The 18,608-nt window shown below is 37.7% G+C and overlaps 1 protein-coding gene across 3 annotated transcripts in view; it reads right to left on the reverse strand.

The window, feature by feature from the left end:
* Zfp91 (ZFP91 zinc finger protein) overlaps positions 1-18,608 on the reverse strand; it is a 38,658-nt gene that overhangs the window by 5,710 nt on the left and 14,340 nt on the right. For 2 of the 3 annotated variants that reach the window (XM_008832167.3, XM_029563153.1), the window contains 8 exons: positions 7,771-7,977; positions 7,496-7,529; positions 6,886-6,987; positions 6,253-6,387; positions 5,249-5,299; positions 4,791-4,869; positions 3,754-3,868; positions 46-145 (listed from right to left, as the gene is read on the reverse strand). In XM_008832167.3, coding sequence (XP_008830389.1) covers positions 46-145; positions 3,754-3,868; positions 4,791-4,869; positions 5,249-5,299; positions 6,253-6,387; positions 6,886-6,987; positions 7,496-7,529; positions 7,771-7,977 — 823 coding nt within the window. The remainder of the gene's footprint in view (positions 1-45; positions 146-3,753; positions 3,869-4,790; positions 4,870-5,248; positions 5,300-6,252; positions 6,388-6,885; positions 6,988-7,495; positions 7,530-7,770; positions 7,978-18,608) is intronic. The other variant, XM_008832168.3, reaches the window with a different exon arrangement.

The following is an 18,608-nucleotide window of genomic DNA, read 5'->3' on the forward strand; positions in this document are numbered from 1 at the left end:
AACCCTGCCCAAAAAAAAAAAAAAAAAAAAAAAAGAAATACTCACTGTAATGGCTTCTCGCCCGTGTGAATCATCCGGTGTACTGCCAGATTGTGGGAACTCTTGAAGGCCCGAGCACAATATTCACAGATGTAATCTCTTTGATCTAAGAGGAAAAATAAGGTGATCAATGTTCCATTAAGACACCCTCTAAGTATTTCTGTAGTTTACAAGTGAGCGAGTGATGTAGCAGGCCACTTTACTAGAAACACAATGCTGTTCACAATGAGTAAATATTCTGAGTAAACGATAACAAATACTATTTTATCTTTAGGTCACACATTCAATAGCATAAAGAATGCCTTAAAAATCATAAACTGCTGGGGGCAGTAGTGCAATGCCATTAATCCCAACACTAGGGAGTAAAAAGCAGGTGAATCTCTTAGCATATATAGTCCAGCCTGGTCTACATAGACAATTCCAGGCCAGCCAGTGAGACCTTCCTCAAAAACAAACACACAAAAAAACCCAGCCCCCAAAAATCCCACCCCCCAAAAAACCATAACCAACCAACCAACCAACCAACCAACCAACCAACCACTCAACCAAGAGGCCAAAATCTAAAATCTAGGCACAAATAATAGGCAAACTGGAACCCTCATCCCAATGTTACCAATACTCTAGATACTGGGTAAATTGGTCAGAAAGGCAAGTGCATTTTTCATGGGTCTTATTCTATAAAGTGTCTTTTTCACAGATCATAGAAGATACTCATATAAAAACAATTTTGTGTGTGAAAAAAAAAATATCTCCAACAACAAAATATGGCTTTCTGCTGAAATAAGCTGATCCTCATCTGAAACAGTAGTAATACCATTTCAAGTTAAAATGTTATCAAGAAAGTATTTTGAACTTTTCTCATTCAAATCTAAATACACAGTATTACCATTTCTTTACCTTCTTTGCCTCCCTACATCTTCTGTACCACTGGAGTATTTCCTCATCCCTTCATGACACCCCCATATCTCAAAAAATTTTTAAATGAAATCAGTGTGGCATGGAATCAATGAGGTAACGGAGCATTTGCTATTCCTGCTAGTTGGTTAGTGAGCTAATGGACAAACAGGTACTCAATATAGATTTGCTAAATTTATTAGCCACTACAATTTTCTATTTCATTTAAAAGCACTAGATATAACTACAATAAAACATAAATATAAATTAAATGGTCAACAATATACAACCTAATCCAACATTCTTCCCAAACAGCTTTAAAACCAAGTCAGATATGGTTAGTCTCTCATTCAGAAGGCTCACCTTGAGTTTGAGACCACTTTTGGGGGCGGGGGTAGAGAGTGAGACTTTGTCTTAATAAAACAAAAAAAGACAAGGGGCTACAGAGATGGCTTAGCTGTCAAGAACACTGGCTGCTCCAGCAGAGAACCTGGGTTTGGCTCCCAGCATCCAATGGCAGCTAACAATCACCTGTTAACTCCAGTTCCAAGGGATCAGACACCCTCTTCTGACCTTCATGGGCATTACATGACATGGATGCACTTACATACATGCAGACAAAACAATCATACAGATAAAAATAAAAGTAATAAAAACAAAACAAAAGAAACTGAACAAAAAACCAGATCACCTGGAGATCTTATGAATGAACATGCGAATTCATGATATCTGAGGCAGGGCCTGAAACTCTTAATGGCTAATAAAAACCCAAGTAATGATGATGTTGGTTGGTCTGTGCTCCATACTGTACAAGGTTGAAAATACACAGTTCTAACACAGGATAAGTCAGCATCACCCAGGTATTGTCTAGTGGTCTTGCTCTACTGCAGCATAGCGAATATGTGCGGGGCATCCACTTGCTAAGGAAGCTATGTATTTCACATGTGCTAATTTGCAAAAGGAAAGATTACATGATGAAAACATGCCAATTAAATATAAATATCTGGACCAGAACTAAAGTTTCTCATAGTAGATTTGTGATGTTTGGCTAAAATAAGTCTAAGCTGGCTGTCAAAATGACTTTCAAAAACAAAAACAACCTGGAGAACAGAAAAATTACAGCATGTATTCAGAAAGGGCACGAAACAGCCTTCTCACTTCTCACTTCAAATACAACTTGAAGCAAGGATTGTACACTTTGGAGAAATTACAATCCAAGTTCATATGCCTGTGTTTTGAAAATGTCTATGCTGCAAGCGCTATAAAATATATAGCTATGTTTATGTTATCGCAATTCATCTTTATTACTGCAAGCCTGTGTTGTTGGTATCTTCAACTTAATAGTTAAGGAAAAGTAACAGTAACTTTTCTAACTGACACATGCAGCAAATAGATGGAGGAGTATGTATGTCATCATCTAGGGAAAAGTACAGGTTTCTGCAAGTGGAATTCCTAGTCTAAACATTCAAGGCTAAGAGAACATATGAAATTATCAAGTGCGAGACATACCCAATTAGTACTATGACCAGTAATAGTCAACTCAATTTGTCCTTTAAGCTCAACTTCACTGAGATTCCAGTGGCTATGAATCAATGAAATTCAAGTCTCTTCCATAATATACACTGCATTCAATTTCTCTTTTGGACTTAACAGCTCCTACAGGGGTTATTATTAATTTCAACAACTAGCTTTTATGAATTCCACAAGTAGAAATGTCTCAAGAACTGTTAATAAGTTAAACTTATTACAAGCAAGCCTTCTTTATTTTGGGGGTTTTCTCTCCAATGTTTCTCATTTTTAGTTCACAACAGCTACTATAAAGTTTCCATTGGATGTCTTTCTAGATTGTTCAATTGTTCAATTTACTAAAAAGGTAGGATTTCTTGATGAACTTGAAGCTTATTGATTTCAGCTAGTCTAGTAGCCAGCTTGCCTTGGGAACATTGTATCTATCTCCCAAATGCTGGGATACAGGTGGCTGCCATGCCTGCCTGGTTTTTATTAGGTCTTCTAAACTCTGGTTCTCATGGTTGCACAGCAAGTACTTTATTCAGTCCACAAAGTTGTTAGAACATTTGACGATTAATCAATGTCAATCCCAGAACTTGGGAGGCTGCTGCACCAAATTTTCCTGAGAGACCCGCATGTGTCCTTTGGGATCCCAGGGCTGACAATACTGACAGGATACCTTCTATTTGGGTTTTGCATAGTTTATGATATCTGTGAAGGGCTGACTTACAAAGGCATGAACTCTCGTAGGCTTTCTCTTTCCCATATTGGAGACACATGCCATCCCGCCCACAGGTTCTGTGCTCCACTCTAAAATAGCAACTATCCCTCCCCCTTGGCCCAGTGTGCTCAGTGTTTCTCGGTGTTGGTCTCTAGACCCTCTCCTCTGAGTATTTGGGAGTTCAGTTCTAGTTGCCTGGAGGACATGCCTACCCAGTAGAGGCTAAGGCAGGATTGCTCTGAATCTGAGGTTAGCCTGGTCTCCACAGTGGGTTCCAGGTTAGCCAGAGCTTCATAGCAAGAGCCTGTTTCCATTTTTTTGTGAGACAGGGTCTAACTAGGTAGTCCAGTCTGGAACTTACTCTCCTGCCTTAGCTTCCCCAGGGCTGAGATTACTGATGTGTGCTACCAAGTCCAACACAAAAATGGCAAAAATCTGTATTTTATTAAACTTTGTTTTCATAACTTTCTCCTACACTTGCTGAAAAGACCCTTTCAAGATTTATACTAGAAAATACTGCTTTACAACCAGTCTGTACACTGGAAGTACAATGCATTTGGCTACTTGATAAAGACCTCACTTAAAACTACCTGTATGATGCTTGGCATGTCGCAGAAGTTGCTTCTGGAGCCTGAAGAGTCGTCCACAGGAGGGGTGGGGACACACATACTTCTTTTTCAGCAAATGCTGGTATTTAATGTGGTGCTAAGAGGCAAAAGGAAAGTGAAAGGGGAATAAATTATTGTGACTCAAAGTTTTTCTCTTTGCTAACTCCAAAATCCTCAAGGAATCAGTACAAGTAAAACTGTTAAGAACAGAGGCTTATAATATTATATACAATATACACATATATAATACTATATACATAGTAATTTTTTATATAAATATGACATAGATCTGGGTTCCAGTCTATTCTTCTGTGCCTTAGTGCAATGTTATAATCACCTCTTATAGCAGGAGTATTTACACCACTTTTGAAAATACTATAACATTCTAACACTCTAAGAAAAGTACTGCACTTAGGCTCAGTTCCTTTCAGTCTGTTTTTAAAAATAGAATATGCTGAGGCTTAAATGTATCCCCTAGGGTTCCTGTGTTGGAAACCTGGTCTTCAATGCAATACTGGGAAGTGTTTTAGTGTTTGGTCCCCATGTGTGGCTTAAAGCTGTTAACACAGGGACACAATTGTTATAAGAGTGAACTCGGGTCCCTGTTGTCCTCTCGTGCTGCCTCTTGTCCTTTGCTTTGTGAGGAAGAAGATCCCTTACCAGCTGCTGGTCCACTTTCCGTTCTTCATACATTACTACTTCTAAGTGTTTTGTTACAGCAGCACAAGTGGACTAGAAGTGACTAGTGTAATTTTATATTTAATTTTCTTCTTTTTTGAGATGGGGCCCCAGCAGGCCTGGAACTCACTTTGTAGACCAGATTGGCTTCAAACTTAAGAGATCCTCCTGCCTCTAATTCCCAAGTGCTGGGAGTAAAGATGTGTGTTGCTACATTTGGTTCCTTTCTTTATGCTTTCTATCAGTGTTTACAAAGTTCACTCAAGCCAGTGTCTTATGAGGTACAAGGACAAGTAATAGAACACAACATGAGTGGCTGTCTATGTAATAATTTTATTGACCTGCAAATAGCGTGGGTGGGCAAGAACAGTTCCACATCCTTCCATCTCACAACGGACATACTGGATCGGAGGTTTTTTCCTATTAACAAAATGTTAGAAAAAAGTTAGCAAATGGTGGTATGATATACTGTGACAAAAAGCTATTTTATGACATAAATTAAAACATAAATTTCACAAAAAACTGCATTGAAATAATCAAACTGCCAAATATTTGACAGGGTTTTAAAATGGCACAAGTAAGTAGTAATCTCCAAAAAACACAAAAAGGAAGTACTAAAATTTTTAGAAAATTCAACATCCTGCAATGAAAATAAAGATACATTATCTGTGTATAACGGACATTAGTGGAAGTATTTTTATGACATTTTAAATAAGCCCCGTCTGCACTATGAAAGCTGAAAGGATCAAACGCTCAGCACTAGATATAAGGCACAAAAAAGAGCTGCAGAATTCCTCACCTCCTTTTGGGTAACCGTGGACTTTTGTCATCTTTTCGCCTTCTCCCTCTCCTATAATTTAAAAAAGAAAAATTGGGAAAGAGTAGCCAATAGCCCCATAAAAATAAATAAATAAAGAAGAAGAAAGAGTACATGAAATTATCAGAAAAAAGTGATGGGGAGATATGGGAGGAGTTGGAGGGGAGGGAGTGGGCATGGATTTGATCAAAACACCTTACATGCATGTATGAAATTCTCAGTAAATTATTAAAAAAAGAAAAATTGACCAAATATTTCAGGTTACAGAGGGGAAAGATGGCTGCACGAATAGTCAAGGCCAAGGAACAGGTGGCAGACACAGAGAATAACATACCATACAAAAGCCAGACAAATGTGGCTAATCAAGGAAGATTTTACTCTTAAGTAATTTCACTTTCAAATTATTTTGCATCACAGATTAAATATGTATCTTCCATACACTATGCATTACTACAGGAGTCTTAAAAAAATTCAAGGTTACTACCTGAAGAGCTGTTATAGTGAAAAGTTTATCATTTAAATGTAATCAGTTTAAAAAGCAATCAATTGAGTCTATTATCCTAAGAATGTCTTATAACCCTAAAATCACAAACTACATTTATTTTCCTTGCAATAGAACCGAAAAGTCAAAGCAGTCTTATTTCTGAAATAACAAGTGGCTGTCCGGTAGGAAGTTTCACCAATCCAAGAGTTCTACACCATTTGATGTGATCATTCTTTTGCGGACCCACATTTGAGATTTTTCTTGTTTTCTCTACTTCCTCTGTACCCCACAGATATTGTCTTGGTTGCTAATTTGGACTTTTCAAGCTTTTGAGAACAATCTCTCCAATGAAACTGTAAACTGCTTAATGCCAGAATTTAAGTCAAACACACACACACACGCACATACACACACATTGTACATGTCAACATCCCTAATCTCCCTCTGTCTACTAGAGGCTTTAAATGTACATTTCTATTTTTAGTAGAAACGTCCTACTCACTTCCTAGGTGGTTCCTCATCCTCCCTAATTTCATTCTCTTCTTCTTTCACCTCTACTTCTACTTCCACTTTAATTTCCTTTTTTTCTTTCTCTTCTTTTACTTTCCCTGATTTTCTCCGTGGCTTTGGGTTTTCCCTGAAAATAGAAAAGCATTTCAACAGAAAACCATTTCAACACCAGTATTCTAACAAAGACTTTTAAAGGCAGATTATGACACCAGGTTTAAGCTTGGAATTTATTATCAACTTGCTATTCTAAAACTCATTCTCAGCTCACACACTACAATTTTTCATCAACTGTTCCTCACACCCATAGTAATGATGCACTCACGTGATTATGGATAAGCCAACAAGCTAAAAATCCATTTTCACTATAGTTGCAGGACAAATAAGACACCAAGTAAAACAGATTCCCAGAAAACCTGGCTAAAACACGCACACATTAATTAATTTGGAGTAAGTCAGGGAGGACTACATGAGAGAGAGATAAAAAGCTAGACTTGCAAAACAAATTCCTAATCACTTATTTAAAATTATTTGTATATTTATTTATTTAATCTGGCAACAAGACAAAAGCATTCAGAAGCGTTTTTCTACCATTTTTCATTGGCATAAAATAAGATTTGAAACATGCCTTTCTAAGTGGGGCTTGTAGGTCTCATCTCTTGGGTCATCTTTGAATGGTATTTCCTCTTCACTGATTAACATTTCTTCCTCCTCCTCTTCCTCATCACTACTAAAAACGAGCAAACAGAAATGACAAATTCTGGTTCCAAGGATTGTGCCTGATAGGATTGAGGTGGGGTATATCTAGAAGTAGCCTAAAATTCAAATTAAGTTATCTAAAATTTCTACCCTCATGATCTAACTGGACTAATATCTAATTGCTTTATTTAAGTAATAATTAGAACACAAACCACACAAACCCTAGATACAGTCTATAACTTTGTAAGGATAAAAGATAATGCTCAGTGGCCCTAAAACATATACTTCCATTTCACATTGGTACCCAACACAGAATAAACTCAACCATAGAAGGTACTCAAGACATGCTTTGGAATTAGGTAACTAAAAGTTGTATGTTTTAAGCTCCATTCAAGATCAAATGTGGAATATAAATTTAATACTTTAAAAATTCACTAATAGCTCAAAATCCTACCAAATTAAAAAAAAAAAAAAAGTTTGAATCATTTAATGTGATTGAATACTCCAAAGTTTAAGTATGAAATACAAAAAGTTTTTACCTAATGCCACCGGGAGATTGATGTTCTGGAACTTCTAGAAAAATAAAGCAAAACAACTTGAGACACACATCACACACACACACACACACGAAAAATTACTGTATGAAATAATTAGAAAAAACAGAGACTATCTGCAATTTGTCCAAAAGGAACCCCAGCTCTACTACCACTGATCCCTGATAGTTAAGACATTTAAATAAATGTTCACTATTACATTTCAAATAAAAAAAAAGAAACTATTAGGTATTGAAGTACATACTGTACTCCCACTGTACCATAATCAAGCTGATCTGTAATTGGTTCTGACTTGCAGATGAGTTGTAACGAACCAGTCTTGGATCGAGAACTTCGAGTATTCTCAGAGTCTCGAAGGCGAGAGACAGATGTCCTGCTGCTACTGCGCCAGCCCCGGCTGGGTTTGGTTGCAGCAATGGAAACTTCCTGAGAGAGAAGAGAATCTTCTTCTTTCTCTTCCTTGGGATCTAGATGAAAACACATCATTCTTTTCAAGCTTACAGTTAACCAATGGCAATCCCTATACATCTACTAGTTGCAAATATGATCACTGCAAAGAAAATTTGTGTTCTAAAAGAAAAAGTTTCATTGAGATAATAAAAACAAGGTGAAAAGACACTCAGATAAAAAGGATCCTTACACGGATATGGAAGCCAGCATGCCTATAAACTCATTACTCAGGTTAAGACAGAAGGATTCAAGAATTTCAGGCCAGTAAAATTGTTTCAAAAAACCAAAGGCAGCTGCCTACCAGAACCAAGCAGTAAGCCCCTTTTGCTGAAGTTGTGACACTTTGGTCACAGACACAGAGAAATAAAGCTGGAACTGAGCAGGACGCTTCCTCTCTGTTGGCTAACCTTCCTAGTGCTGAAAGGTACGATACACGTTGTTGGGACAGCAAAGTCATCAACAGTATCTCGTAACTGTGGACTCTGCATGCTACAACATGGATCTCCCAGGTAAGATGTGTCTACTTCTGTACTAGTGACAGGACTGTTACGGGGTAACCAACTGCTTTCTGATTGAATTTGAGACCTTCTCCATAAGGGGTAATTTACATCTGGTACTGAAAGCCTGTTCAAAAGTCAGGTGGGGACCAGGTATGGTGGTACACATCTTTAGCCCAGCACCTGGGAGGCAGAGGCAGGGTGTGAGATAGAGGCCAGCCTGGTCTACATGGCAAGTTCCAGGCCAGCTGGAGCTACAGGTAAACCTTGTCTTAAAAAAAAAAAAAAAAGGATAAGGATGCCAGCTGGAATGGGGAGGTCATTGGCTTTAGGAGGGAACCTATTGTTGTTTTGCTAACTGGACATAGTATCATACTGCCTTCTAAATATTTATGTTCATATCCACAGATTAATGCTCACACAGCCTTATTCAGACAAGCTTCTTTATAAAGGGGGTAGTAGGTAAATGGAGAGATGCTTAACAAGTCAAAGTGCTGAGAATAAGTGACCACTGAGTCCTCAGCCCTGGACATCTGAGTCACCCCCTCCAACACTGCAGAAGATGGGATTAGAAAGACTATAAAAGCCAGAGGATGGGGAGAAGTGTGATAAAATGCTATCTCTTGGGCATGACTCATGAAATTATAGTAGCTATGGTTACCTATCTAAGACTGGGCCCTTCAATATGCCACCATGGATGGAGGAGGAGCTTGCAAGGCCACACCCCTCCTTTGTGCGGAAAGTTGCCCTTGCTTAAGTAAGTAACCTCCCGCCCATGGAAGCAACCCTAAGTAAATGCAGCAGCACACACCCACTCTCAAGAAAGACATGAAAGTAGGGCACTTGGATAAGAGAGGGTACAGCAGAAGGGGAAGGATAAAAGAAGATAATGGGGGTGTTCAAATACATTCCAAGCACACATGGAATCATCAAAAAATCAATAAAAACAAACAGGGTAGAGGATGTAGCTCAGTGGCAGAATCCTTGTGTGTCATGTGCACTGCCCTAGGGTCAACCTTGAGCACTGCAAACATAACAAAACAAATACTAAAATAACACTTAAGAAGTATGCAAAATATCTGATTAATGGAATCCTAACCAATTAGCCCTAAGTTAAATTAAAATGTGGTCCCAGAAAGATAACCAGAACCTGAGGTACCAAAAATAAAGAACTGTAGGTATAATTGTTTCTACAATTAAACAATGCTACTAAAAATTACTAGGAAAGGGATTTCCTATCAGGAATGCCTTTCTTTTGTTCTAATTAAATGTTAACTTGAATTTGAATTAATCTATAGGCAAGCATGGCAAGGCTACTTCCAGTGTTCTTTCTCTGTCCTTGAGACAGTGTACAGAGAGAGGTATGCAGTCTGTTATCCTACATTTTCTCACACCGTAAGGGTAAGGGTGAATGAAACGAAGTGGGTTCTCCTCTCCTATGCAGTAATGAGAACTCTGGCACCACCTTAAGCATCTAAAGTATACACAAGCTACTAAATGAAGGCAATTTATAGCAGAAGTAAACCAACCCAGAGAGTAGAGTACCCTTCTAGCAATCTCACACTGTGAAGAACCTTCCTGGGAATAACATCTAACATCCAGTACCTGGGAAAGCAGAGACAGGTTGATCTCTCTGAGTCCAAGGCCAGCCTAGGGTCTACATAGTCAATTCCAGGCCAGCCAGGGCCACAACAGTCAGACCATGTCTCAAAAATAAACAAACAAACAAACAAAAAACACCCAACAAAAAAACTCCCAAACCCCAAACACGATAGAAGTGTGTTTTAAGAATTAAAAAAAAAAAAATCACTGGATGATATACCTAACTATATAACCATTAAAAAGAAAATGGTACCTCAGTGAAAATAAACATATAAACAACAAAAAGCTCAACTCACTTATAATGACTTAAACCTTACAGTGTAATATCATTTTGATAATTATCCAACTACCTGACAACACAGTCCATTACAGCAAGGTTGCAGGAAAACATGCAATCCAATACACAGACGCTGGATATAAGTATAGCAAATTACTTTAAATGTAAGGCCTAAGAACACTCTGTAGCTCATGCTTTGTGCTCTGGTCCCATTGGGCAGGAGCCTACCCTTGGTTCTCCCAGTGAATCTCCTATTCAATGCCTCTACATTTGGGTCCAACCCAAAGAACCAATCTTTCATTTCATTTTGGTGTGTCCTTTCTAGCATAGATGGTATTTCCACTGGTACCAAATTTCCCAAATCCTTGTTACTCTCCTGTCATTCACGGGGGCCTAAGCTATCAAAAACGATGGCCCTCCACAGAGCTTAGATTCCAGGAACTGAGGAGATGGTTGACTCGATTCACTAGGCAGTCTCTAGCAAACTGCCGTCCCACCACACTCTGCCACAGGAATACACTACCTGAGCAGGTTGAAAACTTTTCAAATTATGAAATTCTGGTTACTTTGGCTAAGCAACCCATTTACTTACTTCTTTCCTGCCATATTTTTGTATAAGCAAGAAGTAAAATCAGGTTTTGCCATTTACACACTGCTTGACAATCTAAGCTAAACATACATACGCATTCCTTCTTACTGTACTTTCCATTCAATGATAGACCACTAGCCAAGTTGCCTACAGCTTCATAACAAAGACGACTTGTTCCCACTATCTGATATACAGTTTCCTTCCAAGGTCTCCCCAGATTGTTTTTAATGTCAGCCATCTCTTCAAAACAATCTACATGCTTGAGAAAGTGCTTTTCACCTTCCCTTTTCTGCCCTGCTACTCACCGCATACACGAGAAAGAAAAGCACATCTTTTAAAAAGTACTCTCAGCCACTGCCCACTACGCAGTCTCAAAACCACAGTATTGTGTCACATCCCATTTCCAGTATGTTAGCTTCCTAAAGCTGTCACAATGAAGTATCACAAAGATCTAAAAAAATCCTATTTCTAAATAATCTTAAATTGTATTTCTAAATAATGTTACATTGACAGGTATCCACAGTAAGACTTCAACATCTTTTAGGGGATACAATTCAATCCATAAAGATGCTCTACTAATGTTGGACAAAATAAATTTCTATTACAAGCTGTCACAAGACACAAAAATACAGTAGGAAGAGGATCAATCAAGAACACAATTGAAGGGGGAGATGAGTGACGTAGACAATCCTTAAAATGGTTCTGCTTAAAAATTTCAACTTTAGTTGAAATAGCACAAAAGCAATAACCATTCAGTGAGACTTTAAGTGCTCTGAACCTCTCCTGGGCTATGAATATGGCACAATATTTCTTTCAGTGAAGAGCAGCAGCGGCAAGCTACAGTTCCATCAGCAAAGTAGTCAACAACTACTATTCCACAGTATACCGTGTTGCTAAGCAACATGTTTGGTTAAGTTAGATGTATTAAGTGCATTTTAACTAAGTTATTTCAATTTGCAATCACTTACTGAGGTAGAGTGCCATATTTAAGTTGAGGAACTTATATACTAAAATTGTTGGAGATTTCAAAACTGTATTTTCAATAATGGACAGAAAAATCAGTCAAGTGCAAAACAAATACAGGACTGAGGCAATTGAATAAAAAGATTAGATGTGCAGATAGTTTCAGAATTCCTCAAACAATAGAATATCCAGTATTCTTAAACACACACAGCAGGGACTCCACGCAGCATGTAAAGTCCAAAATCAAGTCTCAATACATTTTTACAAATTTGGGTGTAGAGGTTGAAGAGATGGCTCAGTGGTTAAGAGCACTTGTAGGGGGCTCGAGTTTGCTGGGAAAGCACCCACATGGCAGCTAACAGCTATGTGTAACTCCAGTTCCAGGGGATTCAATACCCTCTTTTGGCCTCCATGGGCACTGTATGACATGGGTGCACTTATATACATGCAGGCAAAACGCTCATACACATAAAATAGAAGAAGTATTTTAAAAGTTTGAGTTTAAAGAAGATTATGCCAAGGCTGGAGAGATGGCTCAGTGGTTAAGAACACTGGCTGTTCTTGCAGAAGACCCGGGTTTGAATCCTAGCACCCACATGGCAGCTAACTGTCTGTTACCCCAGTTCCAGGGGATCCCACAGCCTCTTCTGTCCTCCGCGGGCGCACTTACCTACATGCAGGCAATAAACACATACACATAAAATAAAAATAACAAAATATTAAAAAAAGATTATGCCTTCTAATCACAATTCGTTAAAAGTAGAAATCAGTATCAGAAGGAAAGTCACACACATATGTAAACAAACTGTTCTTAAATAGCCAATACATCAGGAAAAAAAAAATCACAAGGGAAGCTATAAAAATTAAAATGAAAACCAAATATAACAATATTTGGAGTATATTGCAAGTATAGTGCTGAGAAAAATGGACAGACATATATTAAAAAACAAAAATACATGTCTAATCAATAGCCTCACATATATCTTAAAAAACCAGGGGAGGAAAATGAGGATGGTAAAACAGATTGTAGAAAAAAAAAAAAAACAACCACAAACAACAACTGTGTGCCAACACACTGGATAAGAGGAAACTGGAAACTTTATAGATACAAACTGTTGACATCAACATGAAAGAAAATCTGACCATATCTTTAACCAGTAAAGTCACAGAGTCTGTAAACAAACAAACAAAAAAAAAACTCTCCCAAATGCAAAATTCCAAGCTCAGAACGACTGGTCAATTCTGCCAAATGTTTAAAAAAGGATTAACTACAGTTTCCCAAACTCTTTCAAAAATATTAAGTAACACTTTCCAATCATCCTATAAGGCCATCATTACACCAAAACAAAAACCGCATGCATTAATATTTCTTGTAAATCACGTTGAGGATAACACGTATGTTTTATACACAAAATAAAGCATAATATACATAAATAGAATGCAGAAAAGTCATTTCAACATAGAAAAAAAAATGACAGAACCAAGCAAGTATCCATAAGGCACTTCTAAAAACCCCACAGCAATCATCACACTCAGTGGCAAAAATAAAGGCATTCCACCTAAACAAATCATGAATGACTCTTAAAACAACAACAAAATCACTTCATTAACTCTTTGAGAATTTCATGCAACATATTTTGATCGTATCCTCCCCAACTCCTAGATTCACCCCCACCCTCCCTACCTACCCAACTTTATGTTCTTTTTTCCTCATTGAGTCCAACTTGTGCAAGCCAAATACTTGCGTGTGGAACCAGTTCTGGGATGTGGTGGTCCACCTCCTAGGGATCACACCCTTAAAAGGTAATGAATGCACTCTTGCTCTCCTAGAAGCTATTATGGGCCAATCGGCTCCTCAGGTAGAGGTGGGATGCCATACCCACCTGACTTCTTTACTTCTACTTAGTGCTGTACTAGAAGTTCCAGCCAGAACAATAGGGGAAAGGAATCAACAATCTTTAAAAGCAAAAGCAACACCCAAACCAGAAAAATCAAATATTATATTTGCCAATGAAATGACTTTATGTACAGGTAATTTTAAAGAATTCTCTCCCTCATTCCTGCTCTCTCACATATACTCAGGCACATATACCCTCATTCTCTCCCTCTTATAATAAATGTGGAAAGGGATTAACCAACAAATTCTGTTTTAAATATATTAGCAATGAACAATCTCGAAAAGAAATTAAGAAAACGATTCCCATGACAAAAGAATGAAAATACTTAAAATAATGCTTAGGGGACACTATTCTTAAAACAGATCCACAAATTCAATGTAACTTCTATGAAACTCCAGTTTCAGTTATTGTCCTAAAATACACTTGAAAATGCAAGGGCCCTAGAGTAGTCAAAACCACATGGAAAAAGAAAAGAGCTGGAAGACTGTTCTTCTGAATCTCAAAACCTATTACAAGGCTACAGGAACCATACAGTGTGGTACTTACAGAAGATTTACTATAATAAGCCAATAAACTGGATCAAGAATCTAGATATAAGCCACATATAAATCCACATCTATCAATCAGTCAACTGATTTTCAATAAGGATGAAGACTGCTGAATGGGGGAATGGACAATTTCTTCAACAAATTTGCTGAGAAAAGTAGTTAGCTTACATACAAAGAAGGAAGCTAGACTCTTACCTTATAAAATCTATTTCAAAACAGAGCATATATTTAACTCTCAGAGTGAAGACAGCCTACAGAATGGGCTGAGGAAATATTTATACATTTTGTCTGGTAAAATACCCTAAATGTGCAAATTCATTTTCAATTTAACAAAAAGGCAAATAACTCAAAACACAAGCAAAGGACATTTGAGAAACCATTTCATCAGATATGCAATTAACCCAAAAAGAAAAAAGAAAATCACAGGCAAATACTCAATATCAGTCAATGAAATGCAAATCAAAACCCTGATGAAATTTTAACTGTGTTATGATGGTTATATATAGAAAGACAAGATAGTGTTGGAGAGAATGTAGAGAAGTTGGAACCCTTGGACAATTTAAGTAGGCATGCTAAGATTGGGTAGGAAAACAGGAGTCTAAAATAACCTTATAAACATAGATTACCGTGTGATTCAACAATTCTGCTTTTCATGTTCATGTTATAGTTTGGATGTAAAGAAGCATTACTCAAAAAAGCTCATGTGCTTCTTGAGTGACTCTTCCTAACTAGTCATGATTATTTATGATAATGTACATGAAATTCCTATTATGAATCTGTAAGTAGGTTGCATAACAGCTTTTAATACAGCAGTGCTCAGTGGTGGTGCCTTGAAAAGTGACTGGATCATGAGGGCGTTAACCAGTGGATCAATTTACAGATGAATCCATAGCTAAAAGAATTATTAGAAAGTGGGCCTCACTGGAGGAAGAAGGTCACTAGGAAAGAGTGCCTTTGGAGGTACAACCTGTCTCTGTCCCCTTCATTCTGTCTCTCACTTCCTGGCCTCCATGAAGCACCTTTCCTTCGCAATTACAATTCTGTCTCACCACAGGCCCAGAAAGTTATACGACTATGGACTCTAACCTCTGAAATTGCCACCAAAATACACTACTTCCTCTTTGTAAGCTGTTCTCAGAAATTTTGTCCCAGCAGAGAAAAGTGATTAAGAGTACACAAACACAAACTGAAAACAGAGATCAAACAAATACTTGTACAGAAATGGTATCGCAGCAGAATTCACAATAACTGAAATGTATAAATAACTACCAATCAACAAAAGGTTGTGCATTTACCCTACATTAGCTACTTTGTTTTTACTGGGACAAGATAGCTGATAAAAACTAGAGGAAAAGTTTATCTTTGCTCAGTGTCTGGCATGGATCAAAGCAGCAGAGGCTACAGCTGAACCAGAGGTAGAAATAAGCTTCAGAGGTCCACACCTAGTAACCTGCTTCCTCCACAGCCTTCAAAGCAAGTGTAAGAAGCTGGGGAATCAGCACTTAAAACACAAGCCTTAAAAGACAATGTACTATGTATACACTATGCACAAATGTCATTATATCATTCCATCCACATGAAATACCCAGAAAAGCAAAGTGAGCACTGACAGCCACTGCTGACTGTCAAGAGGCAGGTAAAACCACAGAAGTGGTTCTAGTCAAACACTTGGTTACCAGCAAGGTTCTCATGATCATGTGTTTGATTACCTTTCAACATAGTGGTCCAATTAATGACAACAATGAGAATGGGTGGTTGCTCCTAATTAGCAAACCTAAAATAGAAAAAGATATACTCAAGGATTCAAATTCTCAGCTCAAGCACCATATAAATAACCCAAATGTTTCTGCCTACCCTGAAAAAAGGCTCTCTCTGGTACTTGCAGAACCAAGATTGGTAAAAATCAAATCCAAAGTGAATCTTAGCAAGGCTGACCTGGCTATGGTTGCTGTCAATCACTACCAGTTCCAGAGAGCACTGAGTCCTTAGTATGGCATCACTCCCTTGGATTCGGCCAGCTACCTGGGAGGAGGTTCATTACATTCAGGCCATTTCCAAAGAAATGCCAAGGCTTTATTCCTACTGAGACTCTGGATATAAATCTGCCTTTCCAGTATGAATGATTCTTCTCATATGAAATATGGTATGTAAAAACTTCCAAAGATCATGGAACTGTACATTTGAAACAGGTAAACTGTATGGTATGTAAATTATACTTTAATAAAGATATATGAAAAGATTTGATCATAAAAGCCAAAGACTGAAAGCTATCCCAATGTTAATCAACAGTGGCTAGCTTAAGAAATGATGGTTTCCCACAAGGGAACACTATATAGAAACAAAAATAAATACCCTAAAACCCAACCCAGACATCTGTCTGACACAACAAAATACATAATGCTTTACCGTATTTATTTAAAATTCAGAAATTGGCAAAACTCATTTGTGCTGTTCAAAGTCAGATCAGTGGCTACCCAAAGAGGGTAAAGGGAATTCATGGGATGGTGATCATCTACATCTGGCTAGGTGACAGATGACTGGGCTTATTTTGTGAATATGTTCAAGGCCACACACTTGTAAACTTCCAAATATGTAGTTTAATATCTATTAGAGCTTCTTAAAAAATCATGTTATCTCAGGAAAAAAAAATCACTGTGAAAAATATGAACTAGCTATCTTGGATAATGGCTGTGCAAATTATTATCCTCACATTTAACGACCCTTGTTGGATTCCCACCAAACATATATTTCTCTATTTTGCCTGCATGTATGTAAGTGCATCATATGTGAGCAATGCCTCTGGAGACCAGTAGAGAGCATTGGATCCCCTGGAACTGGAGTTATAGACAGCTGCTAGCCACCATGTGAGTGCTGGAAACTGAACCTGGATCCACTGTAAGAGCAGCCAGTGCTCTTAGCTGCTGAACCATCTCTCCAGGCCCCTTTCTTCCTCTTTCTTAAAAATGTACTGGGAATTGTTGAGTCTAAGTCAATGGTTTTTAAAGTATAGTTTATAAACTCACAGGCGTTCCCAAAGGAACCTAGAAGGCTTCTTTGCCTAGAAGCCTTCTAGGTCAAAACTATACCAAACAACAGAAAAAACCTATTGAAATTCTGACTAGAATTATACTCTATCATAAATCAGTGTAGGGTGAAATAGCATTTATTACTTAGATCTTTAATTTTACAAGAAATACTCTGACTTCTATATACAGGACTTTCGAATTTTTCATACATTACATACTATTCCATATATAGTTTATTGATAAGTTCACAATTTAGATTTCCTTTTTAAAATTTTCAACTTATGGGGCTGGAGAGATAGCTCAGCAGTTAAGAGCACTGGCTGCTCTTGCTGAGGACACAGGTTTTGTTCCCAGTACCCATATTGTGGCTAACAACTGCCTGTAACTCCAGTTCCAGAGAATCCAACACCCTCTTTTGACCTCTGCAGGCACTGTGTGACATGAGTACACCTACCTACATGCAGGCAATACATTCATACACACAAAATAAAATACTAAAAAATAAGTAAAATTTAACTTAAATTTTTTTAATTTAAATTTTTAAGATTTAAATAAAAGTTCAAAAAAATTTTAAATGAAAAAAAATTTAAATTGACACTTATAAAAGCACAAATTGTACGTATTAACGGAGTAGCTACTATGTAATGCTTTAATACATGGGTGCATGCATTAAATAACTAATAGTTTTCATACCATTTTTGGAGCCAAGGTCTCCTTATAGCCCCAGCTGGCCTGGATCTCACTATGTACACCAGGCTGGCCTTGACCTCTGCCTCCTAAGTGAGGCATGTGTCACTGCATCTTTGATCTAATGTTCTTTTTCTTTTTTCTTTCTGTTTAAGAATCTCTTTGCAAGTGCAGGAACCACATTATATCTAGTTTTCATGACTCCTTAGGTTTCTCTTTTCTGTAAGTTTCACATTTTTCAAAATAGAGAAAAAAGACATTACAGGTAAATTTAGTATAATCACTATGTGTTTTGAGAAACTACTTTTGTAATGTAGTGGGTTTTTTTCTTCTCATGTAGGATAATCACTGCAAGGGTTCACATTGTCACCAGAGCAGCCTTCTGAGGTAAAGGCCAGTAGTGTCAGCCAGCAGTCATTAGGTAGAAGTCCTGTGGAAAAGTGAAAGCTGCCACTCTCTTGAGACAGGAAAGGACCTGGAGGATTACAGCTCATCCTGTTACCTTCAGGAAACAGCAAACATGCTTCCTTTAATTCCCCAGAGAAAGGGTGGCCTCTTCCC

The sequence above is a fragment of the Nannospalax galili genome, unplaced genomic scaffold (genome assembly GCF_000622305.1).
Source record: "Nannospalax galili isolate Female #2095 unplaced genomic scaffold, S.galili_v1.0 scaffold936, whole genome shotgun sequence".
Classification (NCBI taxonomy): domain Eukaryota; kingdom Metazoa; phylum Chordata; class Mammalia; order Rodentia; family Spalacidae; genus Nannospalax; species Nannospalax galili.